This window comes from Sceloporus occidentalis, unplaced genomic scaffold (genome assembly GCF_023333645.1).
Source record: "Sceloporus occidentalis isolate IW3139 unplaced genomic scaffold, rSceOcc1.0.p SCAF_18, whole genome shotgun sequence".
In the NCBI taxonomy this organism is placed as follows: domain Eukaryota; kingdom Metazoa; phylum Chordata; class Lepidosauria; order Squamata; family Phrynosomatidae; genus Sceloporus; species Sceloporus occidentalis.
The window spans coordinates 7,259,762-7,285,474 of NW_028316998.1; the positions used below are offsets into that span (position 1 = coordinate 7,259,762).

At 37.1% G+C, this 25,713-nt stretch overlaps 1 protein-coding gene and 1 non-coding gene across 2 annotated transcripts in view; both read left to right on the forward strand.

Moving 5' to 3' along the window:
- Positions 1 to 25,713, forward strand: part of LOC149302563 (E3 ubiquitin-protein ligase MARCHF11-like) — a 30,289-nt gene that overhangs the window by 2,065 nt on the left and 2,511 nt on the right. The window contains exons 2-3 of the mRNA XM_089482236.1: positions 10,033 to 10,188; positions 22,232 to 22,424. Of these exons, the coding sequence (XP_089338362.1) occupies positions 10,033 to 10,188; positions 22,232 to 22,424 (349 nt within the window). The remainder of the gene's footprint in view (positions 1 to 10,032; positions 10,189 to 22,231; positions 22,425 to 25,713) is intronic.
- Positions 21,956 to 22,070, forward strand: LOC149302564 (U5 spliceosomal RNA). Its single transcript, XR_016272082.1, has one exon. It is a non-coding gene; the product is annotated as a U5 spliceosomal RNA (small nuclear RNA).

A 25,713-nucleotide genomic window follows, 5' to 3' on the forward strand; every position in this document is an offset into this window, starting at 1 on the left:
TTTTTTTGAAGAAGAAGGCACTAAAAGTGGTGTATTGAAATAAAGCCAAATCGTGATTCATTCACAACACTTTCTTCTTGGGGGTTTCGCAAAACAGGGGAATTGGCAGTTTAATCGAATGTATGGTTTAAATGAAGTGGAAAGAAATAAGGTTACGGATTTGGAATAATACATTGGTGGTTGCGTAAAAGAGAAGGAAATGGAGGTACCTCTGTGTAGTATACTATAATTATAATAGAAAAACTTTATATTATGCCATCAAAATACACAAGCTGTATATGCAAAATAAGTTTGAATTATTTTTGTTTGCTGTTAATTTTGTTGCTGATATTTTGATTTGATATTTTTTTTAACCTAAACATTTATCCCATGCAATATGGGAAACATAACCAGCAGATATTTCTCTTTTGAGCATAAAGCTATTTGCCTACAGTTTGATTGGAAGGCTACCATTGTGGTAGGTTGCTTTTGCTTGATCCAGATACTGTTAAGCAAAATATTACAAATGGGTCCTTGAACACCCATACATGTGCACAGCACCACACATTCAGGTCTATTCCTTTTTCAATTATTTTAGCTGCATCACTGCGCATGCGTAGTGACAGGCCTGTCAATAAGTGACTTTGTAAGTACTTTAATATGGATTGTTTAAGCTGCAAAAGAAAATTAAGGAGATACTTCAGGTCTTGCACACTGCCCCCTCCATGGCCACGTTTTCCCCTCACGCCTGGATTGAAGCAGGCAATCACATCTTCTCCAAGCCTAGAAGCTGGAGGAAGGGGGCAAAAAGGTAGATACACAGGGGACAGTCTGCCGGATCTCCCTCATACATATGTGAGAAGGGGCACATATTTGTTTATTGACATCATATGCTAGGGCAGAGCTAAATGTCTAAAATGTGTTTGCTAGTTTTTTTTTTTTTTTATTTTAAAAATTTTATTTATTTGATTTTATACAAGACAAAAGAGAACTCAAAAAATACAATACATTCAACAATAGTCAGACATACATAACAAAGAAAGTAAAACAGTATCAATAAATTGCATAGACACGCACGAATTTCAAGTATATTTAACATATTCTTCATTTAATTTCATATGTTTTCTGCAATTTACAAAAGGGGGAAAGAGAAGAGAGAGAAGAAAAAAAAAATAAAAAAATTGTATCTTTTGACTTTGGATGTTATCTGTCACCTTGTGTTGAATTCAAAGTGAAATCTGACCTTTGATGGCAAGTGATGGCTTGCAATGAAATGACACAATCTTGTCTGTGGTAGGTTGAAAGGTTTAAAAAAAGTATATGCAGTTAGATGGAAAAGATCAGAATATAACACAGTATACCCCACAGTATAAAATGGGTTCAGTAAATACTTTATACTTCCCCTTTCCTCTTCTTCCATAAGGTGTTCACACTGGAGCAGAAATATCTCCAGATGTATCACGATGGCAGGATCAAGCCAATAATTTTTGTCCTGCCATAGAGTTATGGCCAAGATACCCTTTATGTAATCAATAGTGTCTATTCAGTAAACTGCAAATACCTGTGAGATTACTAAAACTGTCAGTTTGCAACAGCAAGAGGAAAAAAAGTTCTACTTACATAATCTCAGTTTAGGAAGGGATGGGCTGAATATACTTGGGTCTATTGCCCAACCACACACTGTGTGTGTAGAGAAGGGGCCCCTGTTTCATTCTTTTAAAAATGTAATTATTTATATTACTGGGGTAATTGCAATTTTAACTAAATTCTGAGAGTTTTAGGCGAGGACATGAAAGTTTTTATCCAACCCATGTGCCCTCATCTGAATCTTGCAAACGGCTCCTATATTAGTGAATATGCATGTTGCCTCAGACCTCTGTCTGGCCAGTTAACGCTCAGTTTGACTCACCAGTAAACTTCTTATTGAATATACCCAAATGCGTAATTTACCTTGGTATTGCATATTTTCGAAAAGAAGCTATAGCTGTTTTGATGATCTTGCCGAACAAGCTCAATCTGGGATTGGGTGTGCTGCTCCTCCTGTCGTTTTAAAGAAAAAAAAAAGAAAGCTTTCTGGATATACACTGAGGGCTCTGAGAGTGTTAAAATAGCTATAAACAGCTTTTATGTGTTGGTTTGTGAGCATAAAATGACAGAATCTGATAAGTGTAATTGATGTTTTGTCAAAGTGAAACAGCACTTTTAAATCAGTAACAACAGTTGATATAATTATAAGGTGTTAATAAGTAATGTTAATATAAAAAGAAAATAAGTAGTTAAAAGATGACTGAGGCCATCAGCACCACGGACAGTTCTTTGTTTGCAATTTTACAGTGTATTCACAAACGACTGGCCATTTATAACCTATTACACCAACACAGGCACATAATAAAACCATGGGTCTAGAAGGGACCTAGATACAGGTAACCTGAAATTCCATTATACAATTTAATATGTGTCATCCAAAAACTCATGGTAAATATCACAGATTGAGATTGTATTTCTTTAGCGTGAGTATTGCACATAACCTCTGTGACTTGTCTGCCTACCCTGCAATATTTTGTGTAGTGTTACCCCCTGGGTATCATGCTCAATCTGTATATTTGTAAAGCTGCATAAACTGGATAATTTAAGTAATCAAATTGGAGCTTTTAAGAAAAAAAAATGTTTTTGCCACAGTTTTAATTTGGTTTGACAAGAAAAGGGAAAATAATTAGTAAAAATGTTTTGTTAATTATAGTAGATCCTAATTCTTACACCTGTATATAGCATACTAATCATGCTTTTATTTTGCGTTTATGCTGTATGTTAGATTTGCCATCATCAAAACATTACTCATAACAGCTAGTTAGCGCCAAAGGCTCGTGTGCAGCTTAAGAATACAGTTAGCATTCTGGAAATTTGTTATAACTGTCCCATATGGATGGTATGATTTTAGTTAAGCCTTCACTGGTGGGTCGTGGCAAATAAAGGCAAAAATGCATGTCTCGGCTTTGCTTTTATTAGAGCTGGAAAAAATCTGAAGCACTCTAAAATGAATCTAAATAACCATAAAATTTTTGTTTTTGGTGATAGAGTGTGTCACTGTCCTTCATTAACAGCAACACTATAGCCCATTTTGAAGTAATGTGGTAATCTTCCAGATTGTAAACTAGGGAGCAGGATCCTTTTTACCTAATGTACTAGCTTTTTACCTAATGTACTAGTCTTAGTAGCAAGAAGTGCTACCTAAATTGTTGGAGCTACATAAATAAAAGATAAAAAATAATACTGTATGAAAAAGGCAGTCCAAACAGAAGTGGCCGCTTTTTACTTATAACCCTTGATGAGTCTTACAACTGATGGCTTGGCTGTTTGTTTCTGTATTTGTGGGATTTGCATCATAGGCTTGAAACTGTATGGCATGCTGGACATTATTTTGTCATAAACCTGCATGCGTTCGCCAGCTGGACATTTCTGTATGTGCCAGTATAGTAACTTTATGACAAATGAAAAAGTACACAATGACTGTGTTAAAACAAGTGTATAACTGTAAGAAAAGATTCTTCAGTTCACTTATGAAGTAAAATAAAGTTAAAGACTGAAATGATTAGAAATAAGCTTAATGCATTTGCTGTCTGCTAGAATCTATCCTCTTGAAATTAGATTTTTTTACCCTGGATGGTTTCCCAATGTCTTTGGTGAAGTTAATCAGAATGACTGGACAATTTTGCTGCTTCTATGAGGTTGAGCCTTCGCCATTTAACAATGATGCGCAAAGAATAAGAAACTAGTGCATGTAATTTTCTGATAGGAATGGAATAATCACAAATACATGTTATCTTGTTTTTATTTTAGGTAAGGTTTTTTTATTCAGATGGGCTATAATGTTGTGTAGATATATGTATGTATTGTATCATGTTTGAACTCTGTGTATCTCTCCTATCCTAACTCAGCTCGTTACCCTTATTACACCTCTGCTGCCTATCCTGATCCCGGCTCGCCTACCTTACTTTCGCTTTTGCCTTTGGTCCTGAACTTTCGGACAGCTTCTTCCAAAAATATGTTTTTATTTTCATATATTACCCAACCTTGCGCCCGGGCCTTGCCATACACTAGCATACATTTACATACTCACCATACAGCAACAGACACACACTACTATCTTATGCTCACACATGCCCACATTCTAAGTTTATGAACAGACATGCTAACACCATACACTAATACACACACACTCTTAACAGTATATGCCAGGGGTGTCCAAGTTTTTTCTGCAGTGGGCCACTTAATCAGAATTGTATACGTGCGAGGGCCGCACTCATTTTTCACTGTGAGAAAATATGGCATTTAATAAGATATGCAGATTAAAATAAAGTAAATGACACAAAACCTTTACTTTTCCTCTCACTGATTTCTGGGCCTAGAAAGTTTTGTGACTACAAATTCAGGATTCTGGATAAATAAAAATGAAATAGTTCTATTTATTTTAGGGATGCACTAAAATGAAAATTCTGGACCAAAACCGAAAATTCAGGGTTCACTTAAACGAAACTGAAAATGAACCCCCCCCTTTAAAAATAATTAAAAAAATCCCACACTTTTAATAAAAGTAAGTTACACACCAAAATTGTACAAAAAAATTATATATTATGATTGTTAACAGCAATACCCAGATTCCAGCATGTACTGGTTGGCTGGGCATGATAGGAGTGCTGTCAACAATCATATATAAATTAATAGTTATTGTATTTTTTGTCCAATTTTAGTGCATTAACACACCACAATTGGACAAAAAAAAAATCAACAATATGACTTGGCATGATAGTGTGATTGCTAACAGCAAACACACTCTTTTTATACCCAGGCAACCAGTAAATGCTGGAACCTAGGCATGATGGGACTGTGACTGCTGTTAGCAGATTGCTGTTAGCTGTAAGCAATCACACTCCTATCATCCCAAGTCAGCCAGTACATGCTGGTAAAGGGTGGCTGTAAGTGCAGACCCCATACTGCTAGCAGCATCAATACACAAGGGGGCAGCTAGCCAGGTTTCAGCATGTACTGGCTGACTTGGCATGATAGGAGTGTGATTGCTAACAGCAAACACACTCTTTTTATACCCAGACAACCAGTAAATGCTGGAACCTAGGCATGATGGGACTGTGATTGCTGTTAGCAGATTGCTGTTAGCAATCACACTCCTATCATCCCAAGTCAGCCAGTACATGCTGGTACAGGGTGGCTGTAAGTGCAGACCCCATACTGCTGGCAGCATCAATACACAAGGGGGCAGCTAGCCAGGTTTCAGCATGTACTGGCTGACTTGGCATGATAGGAGTGTGATTGCTAACGGTAATCACAGTCCCATCACGCCTAGGTTCCCGCACTTACACATCCATGCTATCACACACACAAATTCATTAATTCACAGATTCATTCCCTCAATCACGCATACTCATTCAAACACCCTCCCCCACCCCCTTACCTGCACTACAGCTCTCGATGCCGCTCACAGACTTCAGCAGGGGGCGTGGCCTCCCGCTTCCTCTGTGCAGGACAATAGACCCTCCCACAAGTAAGCAGCAGGGCTCTTGTGATCCTGGCTGCCGATCTCCCGCGGGCCGCATGTTGGACGCCCCTGGTATATGCTTACATACACACTCATGCTAATGCCATACTGTAACATAAACAACACCATACACACTATCGCCACACTCTTATACACTTACACACACACTGGCTAACACTACACATATATAAAAATACACACTAAAACGCTATAGACACCTACACACTGAATCTGGCACTACAATACAGTAGACATATTGACTCTGGCACTATACATTTACACAATCACTGAATCTTGCACTATACATATAGCACTCATCCACACCGATACTACAGTATATACACACACTCAGAGAATGACTCCAGCATTAAACATATACACACTGACTCCGACACCATAGTACACACACACACTCACTACTCCCCCTCTCCCCTGCCATTGCGAATCAGGTACACTATGATTTCCTGTGGGTGCGCAGTGAAACAAGGGACATGAGGCACCCAGCAGGCTCACATAGCGTGCATTATATGACGCCAGATTCATGATGGCAGCCCTGCAAGACCCTGGACTCCAGGAAGTGGTTTCTAGTCAACATGGCGACCTGGTGCCTGGGTTTGACAAGCCCTGACATAACATATTATATTTTATATTGTGTTTTTGGATACACACCTTTGCTGGGAACTAGCTTAGTTACAGCTGCATATATTTGCCGTAAACCCCTATCCAGACTGCATAATTGTTATCTTGAAAAATCAAATTTGACAGCCGTCAGGCCTGGACAAAAGCCAGTCACCATGGTGACTAAAATTGCGTACTTGTGACTAGATTTTTTTCAGTCAAGGCGTCTGTGTGGACAAATGCCTTGGGTATTAATATATAGGATTTGTCTTTTATATAGTGTGTCCAAGTGGCAGATGTGCGCCTATATAATCACGCAAGAGTAATTAGTAGGCCAGAAACTATTTTGTTTTCGGACAATGAATTGTGTTTCCTGCCAATTTGGTTCAGAAATTTTAAAACAAAATTTTTTGTAACTCACTCTACTTCACTGTCTCACACTCTCATGCACTCCCCAATGTCTCCCTACCTTCTCCGCTTCCGTGTCTCTGCCTTTCCATATCCTTCCCCGACAGTGCTTCTTCTCTGCTCCTCCCATGCTCTCTGCCTTTGTGCACATACACCTCCTTGATTGGAGAAATCAGAGAGAGGCTGTCGGCCGATGCTCTGCCGTGTACTACTCCAGGCAACAATAATGCAGAAATAAAAAAATGGAATAAATTAATCAGTGGTCCATGTATACATACTTTCATGCCCCAGCGTATGCCAGTGTTTGGACTATGCATTGCATACTCCATTGACTTAAGCAGAGCAGGTGAGTGAGGGCATTATAAATGAGCACTATATATATATATATGTATATATATGTAGTGGAGGGAAAAAGGGAGCCGATCATTTCCACCCTTGATTAATATGCGATTTTAGGGTTCCCTGTTTAATGTATTTATTATTATCTATTGTTAGAGGATGTTAATATTTCCACATTTTTTTTCAAATTGCCAGTGATGACATGCACGTTTTCATTTAGCTTGCATGTGCTTGCCTCCACGCACAAATAATGAAATATATGAGCTGTTAGCATGCCACCATTAACTCTAAACTCTACTGACCACTCAATGTCTTATTAAGTATACTCAATTGTCTTCTTAGGTTGTGCTTCATAATCTTTTTTATAGGCATACAAACCTGGTCATAAACTGATTTACAAAATGTGAATATTTATTTCATCCTTTGCTGGAGTAAGGTAATTTAATATTACCTTCTTATGCAAAGTAAATATTCCTGTGATGTAGTTCCAGCAACATCTAAATGGATAGTTTTATTTTGTACATTAACAGGACACTCCAGCCATAATGTTCACTTGAATGCATATGATAGTTGCGTGGCCCCGTTACATTTTCATATGGTCCATTTTGCAAAGGCATGGGGGGTTTCTTTATTTGCATTTCCCCTCCCTAAACTAAACACCATCCAGGAGATGTGTTTGGCCTAACAAATCTCCTTGCATGTAATATCCAGTCATCTCCATAATGGGCTCAGGAAACGCTGCGGGAGCACTTTCCTGCCCCTGATTGACTGCTACAAGTAGCCAATCAGTGGCGTGAATAGTGAGACCATGAGGAGGAGGGCACCACCTGTTGCAGGGCAGCTTCGTCTGTGTCAAGTAAGTGCTTTATTTTTACTTTAATATGTAGTCTTCTATAGTGGGGGTGTTAGGGACATCATATTCTCCCTTTAATGTGATTTTTTTTAAATTAAAAAGGGCATATTTTACATGCAAATTAATGATCACCCAAAAATAATACAGTAACCCATATCAGTCCCTTGGAAAAGTATTTTTTTATTTAGGAAGCATGCCTTTTATTAAATGCCAGCTGATCAAGGAAAATTATTCTTCAGTGTAGAAGGAAATGTAAGTACAGATAGCATCTATTTTATATTTGCAGTATGAAAGGCAAAGCTTTATAGTGCCTTTTCTTAAAAAGGCCACATTTTAGATTGATATGTACTCAGTTATTGAATCTGCTATCAGAGTCTTCAAGGCCGTTGTCAGCATGCCTCATTCGTAACTTTCTATCAGTGATCGAGAACAGAAGCCCACGTAAATGTATCTTAAATCCATTTAAAAGATTTCAGAGTAGCATAGTGTTTAAATTTTCCCAAGAGCAATTGCTTAAAAGCAAACAAACACTCAAAAATATTGCTAGATCTCTGTGGTATGATTTAAATTCATCATTGCATGCTTCTTTTTGTTAAACCATAATGGATGCGTATTAGTGTGTAAAACTTTTTTTTTTTTACTGGTTAATGACAGTTGGCATCATCACAGCTAGTGGCCTGCAGCCAACAGTAAGCTATCACTAAGCGCCACGAGGTGCTAAGTCTGTCTTTCTGTTTTTGTTACCTTGCCAAGCCAACAAGTTTAATCTTTTCTGTGAAGGCCTGAGTTACAGATTGTTCATTATTTTTAAGGACCTTTATGAGATACTGTGCTGTGAACTCCCACCAACTGTTGGTTTTGACACAAATGAAACTATCTGAGGGCTTAGGGTCTGTAGAGAATTGATTACTACATTGTATGTTTCCTCTACCCTCAACCAATGTTAATAGTCAATTAAAATACATTGTGAAAAAATGTCAAGGTGTCACTTTCTGGTGGTAACCTTTCACGCAGGGCCAAACTGGCAATGACGGGGTGGCCCTGGAACTTTAAGGCCAGTGGGCACTTGATGACGTAAGTGGGCTGTATATGAGGAGCTGCACAGTACATTTTTCTGCTCATGTAGGGTGCAGCCAGGCATATCCTGCTGGTGGCTACGCACTGCGGCACCCAATCTTTTGCTTGAGCAGCAGAATGGGTGACTGTGTGGCACTGTTGGCCAGTGGCTCACCGGGCATTGGCCCAATGTTCCAGAAAGCCGTTCTGGACCTATACAGCCAATTGGCTAGGAAATGTACTGAAGAAAAAATATTCATCCTACATCATCTGTATGCCAGCACTATATTCCTTAAAATGTAGTAGATGAGTAACCAGTTAGGAAGAGATGGTCATGTACATTTGGGGAAATATCTCATAAGCACCAAAATACCCTAAAACCACTGAAAAAAAATCGAAACATTTTGATATCGCATGCAGTTTTTGGGTTTTGCTGTGTCAAACTAACCTATAGGTTATATTTGATTACATTTTGTAATGACCAGCCCTATTGTTATGGAATATCCCACACCGGAATTCTGGGCAGTACTACAAAACCAATTAATATGGCATAGTCACCAAGTGTCCATTGTGGAGGAACAGTCCCCATTATGACCCGACTACTTATATGCATCTTCATTTCTCTGATCTCCTTCTTTCCTAGGAGCTCAAAATAAGTATTAGGATATGACTTAGTTCTACACTACTAAAAGGCACAATTTTTTATATTATTGTATTTTATGTCTTGATATGACAAAGCCAATTCATCAGTTTTACTGTTATTCATATTCATGTAAACAGGCTAGTAAGGGCAGTTGTGTGATATTTTGTCTTTGGAATATCTTTGGTATGTTGTTAGTTTTTTAATACAATTCTTATAAATAATGCCTGCACTTCGATATTAGTCTCAGTGTTTCCTTTTAAATAGTTCTGCATTGCAATGTAAAACTCATAACTGCCATCTAGTACAGATTTCCATGAACAACCCCATGTTTTTCCTTAGTTTGCTTATATGCTACATTTCCTAGCATTTGTCCCAAATTTCAATGACTGTGTAATGTGGTCTGCTACACAACCTTTGTACATTGCTTCACTGTGCTTTCCCCCAGTTTTTTGAATAAAAGTTTGTGTATGTTCTAATGTGTGTTACTATTCTCAGTAATACATTTTGGGATGAATAGATTGAAACAAAATAAATAAATATCCATCTCATTGATCTAAAGCTTTTTTTTCTATTTTTTTAACCAAGGGTGAATTACTTAATCCATGTCGATGTGATGGATCTGTGAGGTACACACACCAGCTCTGTCTGTTAAAGTGGATTAGCGAAAGGGGATCTTGGACCTGTGAACTGTGCTGCTATAGATATCAAGTCATAGCAATCAAAATGAAAAAACCTTGCCAGGTAAGAAAAATCTGGACTACTTGTTATGTACACACAGAAATACATGAATATTTTGTATTCATTCCTTTTGGTATGGATGGTTACAAATTACATCCACTGATTGCATTATATATTACTATTATAAACATCATAGAAGATCTTGACAAATTCCAGGAGACAGAAAGACATATCTCCAGAAATGTTTTGCTACTGTTGTCTTGTAGAGACCTTAACATACAAATTATGTTTGGATCCAAGAAAAACTGTATGTCTGTTTTCTGGATTATTAACAAATGTACTAAACCCAATGTTACACTATTAATTTAAAACTTAAAAAAAAAGCATGTTTAACCCCTTCAGGACCGGGATTTTTAAGCTAGGGTGTCGCTAAAGGACCGGAGCCGTTTTTGTGTTTTTGCCATGTCTTTCTTCAACTGTAATTTCTCTCTTATCAATTGGTGCACCCACACAAATCATATATTGTTTTTTTCAGCACAAGTAGGGCTTTCATTTGAAACCATAGTAAGCTGGGTAGTACATTGTTTTGTTTGAAAAAAACTGGAAAAAGTGGGGAAAAAATGAAAAAAAACGCATTTTTTTACAGTTTTGTATACATACAAATTGTACACACATTAAACCAATGGGAAAAAATGATCCCAAATATATTCATTAACTTGTCCTGATTTGGAAACCACCCAACATGGCCAGGATTTTTATCTATTTTGACCAGTATAGGGCAAATATTGCAAGGCATGCATCACGTTTTTGAAATGTAATTTTTTTCAAATTTGGCATGGTAATCTAATAACTGCAATAGTTGTCACAAATACTGATTATCCCCCCAAAATTATATGTTTATGAAAAGTAGATAAGTCAAGGTGTACAACTAGGGTCATTTTGACACTTTTCAAACAGGGATTTTATCGCCAATTGCTGCCAAATTTTGAGGTATTTTTATATTTTTGGGGTTTTTTTTGCATATGTTGCAATGTTGCTTTAGATTTTATATTATATTTTGTTTAGAATATGTGCAACTGCAGAACAAAACACCAAATTGTGTTCACCAACATCCCCCAGTTCCAACAAGGCCTCACATGCATGGTTCATGCATTTTTTGAGGAAGCTATGAGGGCAAAACTGGAACATGCGCATTTTCGTTTTCACATTTGGAATTTTCAGAAATTGGTTTCCTGGGCCCATATCCCATTTGGGACATTTTGGAAGCCCCCTGCTGTAAATTACCCCATAAAAGTATATATTTATGAACAGTAGACAAGTCAAGGTGTTCAACTAGGGTAGTTTTGACAGTTTTCAGCTAGCCTTTTCTTCACTGATGTCTGCCAAAGTTCACGGAAAATTTATTTTATTGCGTTTTTAACAAATACATTTCAATGTTGCAATTTATTTCTTGCACAGCATATGTGTAACACTGGAAAAAAAACACCACATTTTGTTCACCAACACCCCCCGGTTCCAACAAGGCCTCACTTGCATGGTTCATGTATTTTTTGAGGAAGCTATGAGGGCAAAACTGGAACATGTGCATTTAAATTTTTTTAAATATTTTTTTTCATCAGATTACTTGTAAGTGACAGGTTTAGGCCGCTGACATCAATCAGGGAGACCGATCAATAATCAGCGACTTAAAATGTCACCGACAAGTGATCAGGTAATAATTATGATTTTTTCATTTATTAATAATTTGTGTTTTTTCATAATTACCCTAGATGACCCCTCTCTCTTTGTAGAGCAGGGTCATCCGTGGGCTGCCATAATGATCCGATCACTCCTATTGGCCAGGAGTGATCTGATCAGCCCAGCATTTGACCTGGAAGCACCCTGGACTTTCAGGTCAGTGCTGTTATTTTTTTTTTATTATTATTATTATTTTATTATTTTTTTTTAATTTATTTATTTGTAAAAAAAAAAATGTAATTATTATTATTATTTTTCACATTAATTTTTTTTAACTCTTTCAATGCTGATGCTCCATTGAAGCACAGCATTGATTGATATTTAGTCCCCACAAGCCTCTGGCAGCTGGGACACAATCTCCAATAGACTGGAGATTGTAGGGGAGGAGTCTCTCTGATCAGTCCTACAGGACTGATCAGAGGACTTCTGGGGGCTCGTTTTTGCTGTTGCTGGTCTGCCTGGGCTTTCAGGCAGACCACCAGCAGCAGAACCCCCTAAAAAACGGGAATTAACCCCTTCAATGCCGCAATCGCGGCATTGAATGCCGCGATTGCGGCATTGAAGGGGTTAACGCTGCACTGACGCTCTCATGGAGCGATCAGGCAGCAGGGGGGTGTTGGATCAGGTCCTCACACTTGTGTGATGACCCATTCAATACCCCCCCACCCTTCCCTGAAGCTGCCTGTGGCAGCTGAAACCGCGATTGCAGATTTTTCTGCAATCGCAGTTTCTGCCTAGAGAATCACTCCGTGGGAGTGATCGTGGGCTTGGGGGCGGGCTTAGTCAGGCTGTGCTGTCTGCCCAGGACTCCTGGGCAGACAGCAGCAGCAGCGCCCCCACGATCACCGCGATTGTGGTGATGTGGGGGCGTTTTTTGGAGGAGACGTACCTGGTACGTCCCGGTCTACCGGTGACTGTTAACCAGGAAGTACCAGGTACGTCCCGGTACTGAAGGGGTTAATGTAGTGTATCTGTATTTATTTATACATTTATTTGTATTCCTGTCTTTGAAACATGATGTGGAATGACTATACATATTGGGTACAGGATGGTGCCCTTCACCTTTACAGTGTTCTTGTATTTAGCACGGGAAATAATCTGATTATGTAATTTAAAGTGATCGCAAATTGTATACTGCAGAAACAAAATAATTAGAAATGTGCATAATTATATTGGTAAAATGCGTGTACCCTTCCTTAGATAAATGTATGCATCAATTATGTCTTTAATATAAAGGATTCATTGTACTATTTTTACGAAAAATATAGACCTTGATGAATCATAAGGAAACCAAGAAAATTATCTTTAGAATAGATGCCACAAAATTGCCACATCCTTTATTGAAACTACAGAGGTCTTAAAAAAATGGCAAAGAACTATACCAACTATGAAATCAAACAAATGTGGCTACTGACAAGGCGGGGGGTCTGTTCAGATCCTCCTCTAGACGTAATGTGATGTTATGTAATGGTAACAAATATTGGTAAAAGATACTTATGCGCTTGGCATCTAGAACAAAAATATATGTATTTCATTAAAACACGTGTTCTGCTATTTCAATATACATTATTGTGACTTTTAGAGTCACTTTCATGCCCACCAATTTATTTTTAGTCCCAGAGAGGGACTAAGGGTTTAAATCACAAAAGAGAACTTGAGTTGTGTTTCGGCTCATTCACTGTACATTTTGAAGAGCCAACCCCATTGAGTGTCTGCTGCAGGATGGGTTTGGCTGGACCTGAGTTATAGTTAAATGTGTGAGATTTCTTCAGTCAAACTAGACATTGCATTACATAAATAATGCAGGACCAACTGAGCCCTTGGCACTAGAGAAACGTGCTAGTGTTGACCCCTCATAATAAATAGTAAAGTGAGTGTTAAAACCATAACTCTTCTGCCTGATCTACTATTAGTGAATACATTGCTAACCCCCTAAAGAGCCTTAGGTGATTGTTGCATTCCTAAATGGTACAGCAGGATGATCAAAGTTAGTCATCATGGTAAAAGGGGAGACCTCATATCTACAGAGACTATACAGCTTATTTTTATGATCAAGCAAATGTTTTGTGGATTTATCTATAATGACAAAAAACTGCCATAGGGACAGAAAAGGTATCACAAAAGGATCAGGGAAATATGAAATTAAAAATACAATAGAAATAACTAAAAGAGGAAAAATAGACATGACAAATAATGCTGACCAGAAACTGAAAATACTGTACTGAAATAGCAACATAGACGTTTTAAAGATAATTATGTTACAAAGATATGATTAGTGTGACTAAGTAAGTCAATTGCTGGTGCTTTTTCAAAAATAAATGTGTTTGATTCACAGTTATCTGAGTTGTCCATGTTTAGAAATTTGTCACAGTTTGTCACAGCAGCAGAGCAGAACGAGGAAGGAAAAATAGTATAAAGGGGCATAGCTACCACCAGTGGAAGTGGTTCATCCTGGAACCCCTAGGTGCTGCTGGTGCGCTTGAGTATATATAAAAGCTACCAAAAAACCTGCAGCCATTTCTCTTCTGGCCCAGAGAGCACTATTTGTTTTATCTTGCGTCTCATTTTTTTAATTGTTAAACTTTTTGGGATGGTATCTTCTGCTGAGCTGAAGATGAGTACTCAAGAGTGTCAATAATTCTGCATAGAATAACAGGTTAAGTTTGGGTCCCAAGGGGTTGAACAATGTTTTTTATGATACCCAGTGGTATTGATTGGCATTGGATAGACCTTTTTTTTTTTTGGTTTTTTTTTTGTTTGTTTTAAATGCTGGTATTTTCAATTTGAAGTTTTTTATTCTGCTCTTTGTTTGTTTTTTTTGTTGTTTTTTTTTTTGCAATAAACGTTTATTGGCCATACAAAATGGAACAGCATGAAGATCATCCAGTTACAATGGGAGCATATCACAGAAAAAGAAAAATACAAACTGCCTGAGAGGCAACCAAAGATGTAACAGGTGTACATTGTATAATAATGAGGATGATATCACAGTACAGTAAATTAAATAAAGACCTTCATATGGTGGATAGACACCATACCTCTCAAAGGGTTAACATTTACTTTAATTCATCAACCCATTGAGGACAGGCTCAGGGAAGGACAGGGAAGATGTAGATGTTCATTAGTTGAACAATGTTTGATGTTTTATTGTAAAGATCTTTTCATATGAGAATATTGTGGGAGTGACAGTTAAGGTCATTTGAACAGCTTTACTTGTGTTGACCTTGGTTGAAATACTCCTCAAGGTCATAATATACTTTAAATTTAAATTGTGCTCAGAGATTGTCTTATATAGCTAATTTTGTGTACTTGTAAAGTTGGCAGGTCCTTGGTTAATTAGACCTAAATACAAGAATTACATAATTATATGCCCAAAAAGCTTATAATGGAGTTTGATTATGTATATAGACAAAATGAAACATTTTCTCTAACAATTTACTTTTTTACAGCCAGTCTGAAAATTAAATGAATGACTATAGTTTTAGCATCTTGTAATCTGGCATAAATTGTTATCATTGAGGTGGCTAAAAATGCAGGCTATAATAATATATATATAACCGTGAATGTCCTAACAGAAAGGAAATTTGTGAGGACTGTCACTGGTGTACCTTAGTTGGGAATAGATGCTGCAAAAAATGCCTGAAAAGAGTGAATGAGATAAGAACCAATAGAATGGGGACACCTACACAAACTAAGTAACACGACTTGGTTCAGCCTCCGTACCAACTAATCAGCACTTAAAATAGAATAAATGAGATACATCAAAACCTAAATAAACAATAATAAGACACCTCCAGAAATCTTAAAATATAACTAGCATGTGTTAGACAATAGCTCTTCATTCTGTTAAAAAATATGGATAATGATAGTGTGTACCATGTGCTTCCTGGGCTTACTTTTAATTCATAACTTACAGAATAAAATGTTTACAAAAGCATCCGATAAAAAGCAAAGGACATCTTTCACAAGCTCAAGAGTATTTTAGTATTGCTTCTCTAGATTGCAAGCTTGTAATTCTTATTTTTGTTATAGATGAACAACATAAATTTCATAGGCGGGAACATTTTTTTATTTGCATTATAAAAAATATTTTTAAAAATGTCCATCAAACACATCTGAATAAAATTTGCTGAACACACAAAGTTAATGTTTCCAAGTATGATGAATGCCTTGGCTCTGCATGTAAAGAAAAACATTACATCAGGACATTCTCAACTTTCTGTAATAGCAAATCAAGCATAGTCCTTACATGAAGTGCCAATGCCATCAAATTGTATGTTCTATGGTAGTTAAATTCTAATGGGTGTAGAACAAAACTAACGTTTCAGCCCACTGACTTTACCATGCATTAGGAAGGGCTTACCCTATGAGGTTTTCTGGCAAGAAGGCCTTTTATACAACATAGTAGATATAGGGGTTTTCTACTTGCTGATCAAAGTATACATTATACAGGAACAACCTGGTCCTTCAAAAGAAGAAGCTTTAAAATCTTTAGAAAATGTCTACTAAATTTAGGACTGTGAAATGTTCCACTCTCATGAAAACTAACAATAGATCAGCTGGCATCATTGGTTACCATGGTAGCAAGCAGCTATATTGGTAGCCTGCTTCATGGATCTAATTGTTGTCGAAAGGCAGCAATAAAATTTGTTTTGTTTATTGTATGCTCAGATAAGCTTACAATATACCAATCACCTTTCTTCTCTGAAGTAAGAGTAAACACGAGCCATTTAAAGTGCCAATTTAATAAGAAAAATACATATTAAAATACTTTAAAAGATACTTACCTTATGAAGAAGCAATTGATCAGCTCCAAGAAAGCACTCCCATTGACATCATGGGAGAGTTTTTCGCTCATATGCATGGAGGTCTGGTTACGTATAACATAATCACCCTTCATCTGGGTCCTGTAAGGCAACAGGATCCGCTTCACGACAAACTGCTGCCAAACATAAAATATTATGTGTTAGCTGACATCAGACCACTAGGCAATAAATCCACAAAATAAGAATCTTTATTGTAGTCCTTGGACAGGATAAAATATAGCACACCATCAGATACAGGACTCAACCCTAAAAGTGTTCCACGCTAAACGTGCTTAATCATATAAAATATTTAACAGCATGCCTATGGTTTGTTTGTATTCCGTTCCATCTGTCTATTTAAAGGCTCGGTTTAATGTCCCTGACAGCCTCAACAATGCGGAATGCATATTAAAGTACTTTGGGTATTAGAGTACTTCAGTATGCATTCTCTAAAAAAAAAATTAAATTATTGAGCCGGTCCAGGTCGGAAGGGCCCTCTCTAAACTATTTTGAACCGGCATGGGGAGGCAGGAACACATCGGATTCACATTACGTTACGTCACTTGACTCCTCGGTTAAACTAAAGCTGCTCGCACAGTGTGCAGAACCGAAACTGCAAGAGAGGTAAGGAGTACCTCCTCACGTACTGATGGAAGGACGGGCAAGGGTATGTATGTTTTTATGTATGTGAGCATGAATGTCTATGTATAAGTGTATGGGAACATGAATATGTATAAGTATATTTGAGCATGAATCTGTATGTGAATGTTCATATGTACAAGCATTAATGTGTTAGTGTTTGTGTGCTAGCATAGATGTATATGTTTAAGTGTTTGTGTGTGGGAATGTATGTGTAAGTGGTGTGACATGGAGTGTGTGTTAGTATGAGTTTGTGTTGGTGATAGCAAATAAATGTATGTGTTGTGTTTGCATGTAAGCGAGAATGTGTATATAAGTGGTGTGAGAGGGTGAGTGTGTTATAATGAGTGTGTATATCTGTGTTAGTGAGTATAAGTAAGTGTATGTATGTTAGCATGTGTAAATTTGTGTAATTGTGTTTATGTATGTGTGTGTGTGTCAGGCTGTATGTTGCAAGGGGCAAAGAAGGCACAGACAAGCTGTTTGAGGGCAATGGTGGCATAGACCAGCTGTTAGGGGACAAAGATGACTCGGGCAGAGTGTTTGGGTGGCACTGATAAGCTACTTTGGGGCAATGGTGGCGCTCACAAGCTGTTTGGGTGCATAGGTGGCGCTGTGAGACATATTGTTTGGTGAATTTTTGGGGCCTCAGGGCAATTTTCTTACAGTTACATTTATAACTTTAAGTTATACATCATAAGGTGAAACTATCATTCCCTACATATAATATACATTCAGTTTTAATGTGGAAAACATGATGATTAGTCTTTTGCAATTTTCACATCTAGTGTCAGTGCATATAATCCGTAGGAACCAATTGTAAGCAATCATACAACAATGTCTAGACTACTTGAAGGCTTTGATATTCTGTCACTTCAGAATCCATATTAATAAGTATATAAACAGTAAAAGTAAAATATTAAATAAATGAGAGGTTCAAACAGTAACATCATTAATATTTTTGAAAATAGACTTTTTCTTAATGAAATTAGTCTTAGATATATCGCATGTTTATATATATTTATGTATATAAATAAACCAAAGTTCTGTTGCAAACCTTGTATTTTGAAATGTTTGTGTCTTAAGCATTGAATGAATTAAGCATTGTGAAAATAATTGTCAGCCACCAGTGGGGTGTCTGTGTTATGAAAGGAGGAGGAGGAACCCAGTATGCAGGATGACCGGAGGGAATGGTAAAACAGTTCAAAAATAGCGTAGTCAGGGCACAGGCAAAAGGTCATGTTCAGGCAGCAATCCAAATAGTGAAGTCAGGGCACAGGCAAAAGGCCAGGTTCAGGTACAGGTTAGAACATGGACAGGAGCACAATACTGGGAACGCTATGTAGGACACAGAGCGTCTCAGAATGTCTGAGCGCTGTGATAAGGGAGCTAGGGGGTTTTATAGGAATCTCAGGCGTGACATATGACATCACGTCTGTAGATCGACCCTCCGTGCCGCCCTTGACACAATTAGTAGTAAGAGACTGCGCCGGAGGCGCCGCTCCTCCAGGAGAGCCCTCCACATTCACACCTCCCTTCTCCTCCTGCACACAGTCGGCAGGAGGAGGTGCCGGAGCGGCGTGTAGAAGCGCCGCCACCCGTTGTGGAACCCGACACTACGTCGCCGCCATTCTCCCCAGCTCCCTGCGTGGATGCAGGGAGTAAAGAATACACCGACCACAATGGTGCCGGGACCAGGGAACCTGCCAGGAGCCGTCGCCGACGCCCTCTAACGGTACACACCTGACAATAATACTGCATTAACCCCTTAACGACCAATGACGTGCAAGACACGGCACGGAAAAACTGTCAGTTAACAACCATCTAAGAACGTTTTCTTCGTTAAGCAGTGTTGCTGTAATGCCTCAATGTCCAGGCATTCAATACAATTTGTTTGGAAAAAAACACAAACAAATTACTACCACAAAGTTTGACAAATTCTGGTAGTAGAATTAGTGCATGGAAAGTGTGAAGGGTGTCTATTTTTCAAAAATATATGGTTTGATGAGGTGTAAATTGAAATTGCCAGCTTCAAAGATCTCCCAAATAGGACATGGAGACAGGATTACCAGATTTGTAAAAAAATAGTTTTGAAATATCAAAACGCTACTTGCACTTATTATTGCCTTAACAAATAAAAAAGCAAAAAAACATAAAAAACATTGGGTATTTCTAAACTCAGGACAAATAGAATCTATTTAGCAGTTTTTTTCATTAGTTTATTAGAAGATATCATTAAAAAATGGTATCAGAAAAAGCCAATATATAATTTGTGTGGGTGCACCAAATGAGAGAGAAGAAAATTATAGCTAAATCACATTTTTAAAAAACATTAAAAAGTGGGCTAAGCATAATGAAAGACATCAGAATTTATGCTTCACTTACCTTTTGTGTTGCATAGATCAATGAGACAACACATTTTGGGTTCAGTTTCAACTTTTATTTTTCCACATGTGGATCCACAGCATGTAAGAACATATTAAGATTATTAATATTGTCTTGAGTTGTAAGACAGGGTGGAAAAAGACAAGGAAATTTCTACCATTAGCTCCTCCTTGTATGTGTCATTTTTTTTCTCTGTGAAAAGAAACAAATGAGAAATAAAAACATTTTTTTAAAGAAAAGAAAAATTCTTTTTTGGCTTAGGAAGAAATTAAAAGTGAAGGAAAAGAGAAACTAACAGAAATGAGCTGCCAACATGAATGAGCAGTTCCCAAATGCCATGGAAAGAATAAATGCAACTATGGTTTATAATGGCGAGCACTCATAATGGAGAACAGGGCAGTATACAAAAATAAATACTTTTTAATATAAAATACACAACCAGTCATATATATAATGTTTAACAAACTTGCATCAGATTAACATTTTTTAGTGTTGAAACATGACATCAGTATGGTAGATGTAAAGACCTGATGCGTTTCCCCAGAGTATATCACTATATGAATAAAATTTTATTATAACAATTATAAAATTTAGCAGGGTTTACAATGGTTTTTTTACCTACATTATGTACATTGATATGTTATGCCTTAAGAGACTACTGTTACTATTGCTATTTTTGTAATGAACAATGTTCATAATATACAGTACATCATACCTGTTATATGTTTGCTATGATTCCTTACCTTATTAGTTTCTCCCACCATCTTTTTTCAAATCATCCAGCTCTATATTGTTCATTAGAACCCTTTCCTTCTTTTTTCTTTCCCTTTTTTATTCAGGCCAGTAGTGCAAGACATAATTTTATCTATGTACCTCCGAAGAAGCCACGTTTGGCGAAACATGTCAGGTCTTTACATCTACCATTCTGAGGTTATGTTATAACACTAACAATTGTTAATCCAACAACCGTAATACATCTGTTAAACGTAATACATCTGATCGATTGTGTATTTTATATTAACAATTGTTTATTTTTTAATACTGGCCTGTTCTCCATATCAGTGATCACCCCATTATATACCACAGAAAATAGAGATTTAGCCTTTTCTGTTTTTCAAGTAAACCGTTGCCCAGTTTAACTGGTTTAAATAAGTATGTGGATGCCAAGAGTTTAGACCTGCAGTATTTTTTGGTATTATGCTCTTATAACCTCCAGATTAGTATATAATATCTGGAAAGCATACTGCTGTTTTATTTTCCATTATAACAAAAGGGAGATCATAACTCTTAAAGTATAGAAGTTTCTTGTATGTGTTTTCTTATGTAAATGTGAATAGAGAATTGGAAAGAAGAAATGTGAATAAATGTTACATAGTCAGGGGTCAGGTTTGGTTTCAATGATACATTTATCCCCGGTATTTGAATAACAGCTCCCCCAAAAACTGCAATATAAATAAATATAAAACCAATTTTATATAAAATATACATTTTGTCAGTTAATAAAATCTAGATCATAGTGAGGTTCCTCTTGGAAAAAAGAAGGTGTGGTCACCAGGTTGATATTGTCATCTTCAAGAAATTTAAAAGTAGACATATTTAGGAACCAACATAATATTGTCACCAGGTTGATATTATCATCTTCAAGAAATTTAAAAGAAGAGATATTTAGGTACCAAAATAATATTGTTAAGAGGAAACAGTTGACATATAGACATATATATGTCTATATATTTGCTGATAAAATGGTCCAGTTTTATTTGCCAAGCTCAGTCATGGCATTTTAATATTATTTTACCTCTTATTTTATTGACACCTACCAGACAGGAAGATGGAAAGTAAAATTATTATTTGTGCTATATAGAGCCCACCTATAGCCCATCAATCCTGTCTCATTGACATCTGGGGGTTTAAATAAAATGAGTGATCATATAGGCGTCACTGAGCCCATCCTGCACAGGAGCTTGTTTATATATTCCCATGTCCGAAGTGGTTGGAGAATGCATTGAACAGACTTTTAGTGTACAACAGATTCTCTGTAAGCAAAAGCAAAATAGAAAAGACAATTTGACAATGACTGTGAGGTCACTACATTATAATAGATAATCATCATAATAGCAGCATATATATATAATTACTATTTGGGTGAACTGGCTGTTCGATTGTGTTTTGTTTTTTTGGTTTGTAAACTGCCCAGCCCTTGTTTTTAATAAGAGTTCCATAAGAGTTCTATAACTCCAAATTGGTTTTCAAAAAATTAAGCATATATACTCTGGTTTCTCTTCAGACCGAATAAATCTTTCGCCTTTTACTAAAGATTTCCGTGGGGAGGAACGACCATGAGTCGTAACCAATTTTTTGATGCCTGGCGTTTGCTGGGCTTAAAAAAAAAAAAAAAAAAAAAAAAAAAAAATTAAGCATATATAATCATCTAGAGAAACATTTTGAAACATTGATATGGATTATAAAAATACAATGTCCAATTTGAGTTTAAAAACAACTAAAACTAGCCAATGAATGTTTTTTCATTTGTATTTTTTCAGTGGCAACGTATAACTGTAACGCTGGTGGAAAAGGTCCAAATGATTGCTGTAATCCTCGGATCACTCTTCTTAGTATCAAGTGTTACATGGCTTCTCTGGTCAGCATTCAGTCCTTATGCAGTGTGGCAAAGAAAAGACATTCTTTTTCAAATCTGCTATGGCATGTATGGTTTTATGGATCTAGTTTGCATTGGTAAGTTTACTAAACATACGTATTAATTTAAGTCAATGTTGCCGCCAGGTATCAGTAGTGATTGATGCAAGTTGTTTAAGCTATTTTGGTGAATAATATGTATGGTATAGAAAGGAACTTGAGTAATGAGAATGGCATGGAAAGGAACTTATCAATTTTAGTTTTATTTATTGGTGTTGTTGTTTGGGTAATTTATTTTGGAAACTTAAGCTCAAACTGTGTATTACAAAGGTTTTAGCTAAAAAGCTTAGAGCTCTATTTAACTGCACCAACAAGAGTCAATACTGAACACCAAGTTATTCCCTCTTTCTGTATATTTATACCTGCATGATTATGAATTATATATTGGGATCTTTTTAACTGCAACTTCATAATCTTAGAGAAGAGTGATAACATGGATGTACCAAGCAACCGATAAACATTCATTTGTATCAATGTCGTGTAAAAGGTGTTATATTTCCAAAACATGTATTTAGTTGCTGTTCATACTTAGCAAAGCCATGGGGCCATCTCTCTGTTTCAGATACCATTTTCTTGCCTTTAAAACTTGTTTGACAGTGTTTAAATAAATCCAAGCCACCATAATTACATTTAGTTATTCTGTTGGTATATTTTACAACACAAGTATTAACCAATACATGTTAAAGCAAAATTTAAACAAAGGGTGTAAGACCCTAAATCTATCTAAAATACTTTACGCCTAAATATTGTGCTGTTAAATTTACTGAATGTGTCATTTTTGTCATTGTGTGTTGGCCCACACATATTATCTGGTGCTCAATATCTACAACACTGTTTACTCACAGCTTTACTTTGCTGTAGTCATTGGCTCCATGAGGTCATCTAGTATATTGCCCAGCTCACCAACTGTAAAGAGTTATAAATATTAATACCATAAATGATTTAAACAAAGTGTATTAATTAATTTAAATATTTTGTTTATTAACATTTAGCTCTGCTAATTTAATAACTTTGGCCTAGATGTCTTTGGGCAAAATTAAAGCAGAAAAAGACAGTGTGACATTTATTGCCATTTCCAAAACAGTGCATAAAGCTCCACATGTTTTGGATTATTAGTAATTGCATAGCAAGCTGACCAGTCAAGCATGATATGTTGAATTTAGCTCCCTGCGGGCATGTAAGACCAGCTTCAGATTAGTACTTTTATTTTTTGAATTGATACTGTCATAGTTTTTAAGTTTATTTTGACTTTTTATAATGCTGTACAAAGCCACTTATGGATTTAGTATTCCACCTGTTAATTATTATACGTGTGGCTTTATCTTTATGTTTTAACCCTGGGGTATGTTTGCTGGTACTCTTACCTCCCCATTTCCTTTAGTATAGTGGTGAGCACTTATCTCAAGACTAAATATCATGTTATTTTAATTAATGTGTGGGACTTTTGTTATACATGGAATCAGTGCTGCTTATGCAGTAAAGGACAGAATGCTAAGACAATTGTCTAACCTGTTTACATGTAGGGATCAGAAATTGTGATGACACCAGTGTATATACCTATATACCTAAGTCCCAGGAAAGAAAAAAAACCACAAGGCTAATATATATTTATTGTTTAATTAAAAAAATAAGCAGATGATCACTTGTGAACTGAAAGGGTCTTTATTGTAACCCACAAAGCCAGGGGTACAAAAAGGCTGGCATCATTGGGAAAAAATATATTTTATACATACATTCTTTTGCCAAATGCTGACAAATTAAATTCTGCCATATGTTGCATATTTTTGTCTCCATTGGTTTTGTGACCTATATACATATACACCAATAGCCATAATCCTTTAAATCCTATAAATTGTGAGGTGGGGCCTTCATACATTGGACTTGTTTATCCAGCATATCCCACAGACGCTCCATTGGATTGAGAGCTGAAAGAAGGTGGCCTGGAGACCAAGGTCCTGAAATTCTTGAAACATTTTTGCTTTGTGGCATGGCACATTATCCTCCTGAAAGAAGCCAATGCCATCAGGGAATACTGTGTCCATGAAAGGGTGTACATGGTCTGCGAAAATGCTTGGAGAGATGGTAAGTGTCAAAGTAACATCCATGCAGGACCCAAGGTTTCCCAGCAGAACATTGCCCAAAGCATCACACTCTCTCCGCTGGCTTGGCTTCTTCCCATAGGGCATCCTAGTGCCATGTGTTCTCCAGGTAAGCGATGCACAAGACCATCCACCTGATGTAAAAGAACCCGTGATTCATCAGACTAGGCCACCTTCTTCCATTGCTCTGTGGTCCAATTCCCATGCTCACATGCCCATTATAGGCGCTTTCAGCAGTGGAGAGGAGTCAGCATGGGCACCATGACTGGTCTGCAGTTATGCAGCCCCATACACAACAAACTGTGATTTACAGTGTATTTCGACACCTTTCTATTAGAACCAGCATTATTTTTTTTCAGCAATTTGAGCTACAGTAGCTCGTCTGTTGGACTTGACCACATGGGCCAGCCTTTCTCCCCAACGTCCATCAATGAGCCTTGGCCACCCATGACCCTGTTTTAGGTTCAACACTTTTCCTTCCTTGGACCAATTTTGACCACTTCAGACTGGGAACAGCCCAAAAGAGCTGCAGTTTGGGAGATGCTCTGACCCTGTTGTCTAGCTATCACAATTTGGCCCTTGTCAAAGTCACTCAGATCTTTATGCTTGCCCATTTTTTCTGTTTCTAACACATCAACTTTGATAAACAAAATGTTCACTTGGTGCCAAATATATCACATCAATTGACAGGTGCCATAATAACATGATTATCATTGTTATTCTCTTCCCCGTAAGTGGTCATAATGTTATGGCTGATCAGTGTATGTCCATATATATGTGTATACATATATATATATATTTATATACCGTATTTGCTTGATTATAAGACAAGGGTTTTTTCAAAGCAAATGCTCTGAAAAATATCCCTCGTCTTATATTCAAGGTTGTCTTCTAATCAGACTTCAAATATTGGTCTGATTACAAGACTAAGATTCAGATCCCCCGCAGCGCTGCAGGGGACCTGGATCTTCATCTCTGGCAGTCTCTGCTGCTGCCGGCTTTTATGACGGAGCGCCGGCATCACATGACTTTCCGGTGCTCCACCATAGAACCCCCGTGGAAGTGCGGGCAGCGGAGGTTGTCTTATAATTGAGCAAATACGGTATGTGCGCTTTCACCACAAATGCTGGGCGGGAGATGTGTTTCGGGCGCATTTGTGGTGAGTTTTCCCCATTGATTTCAATTTTAGCATTTTCAAGCAGTCAGTTAGAGGCAAGAATAGCTGGACC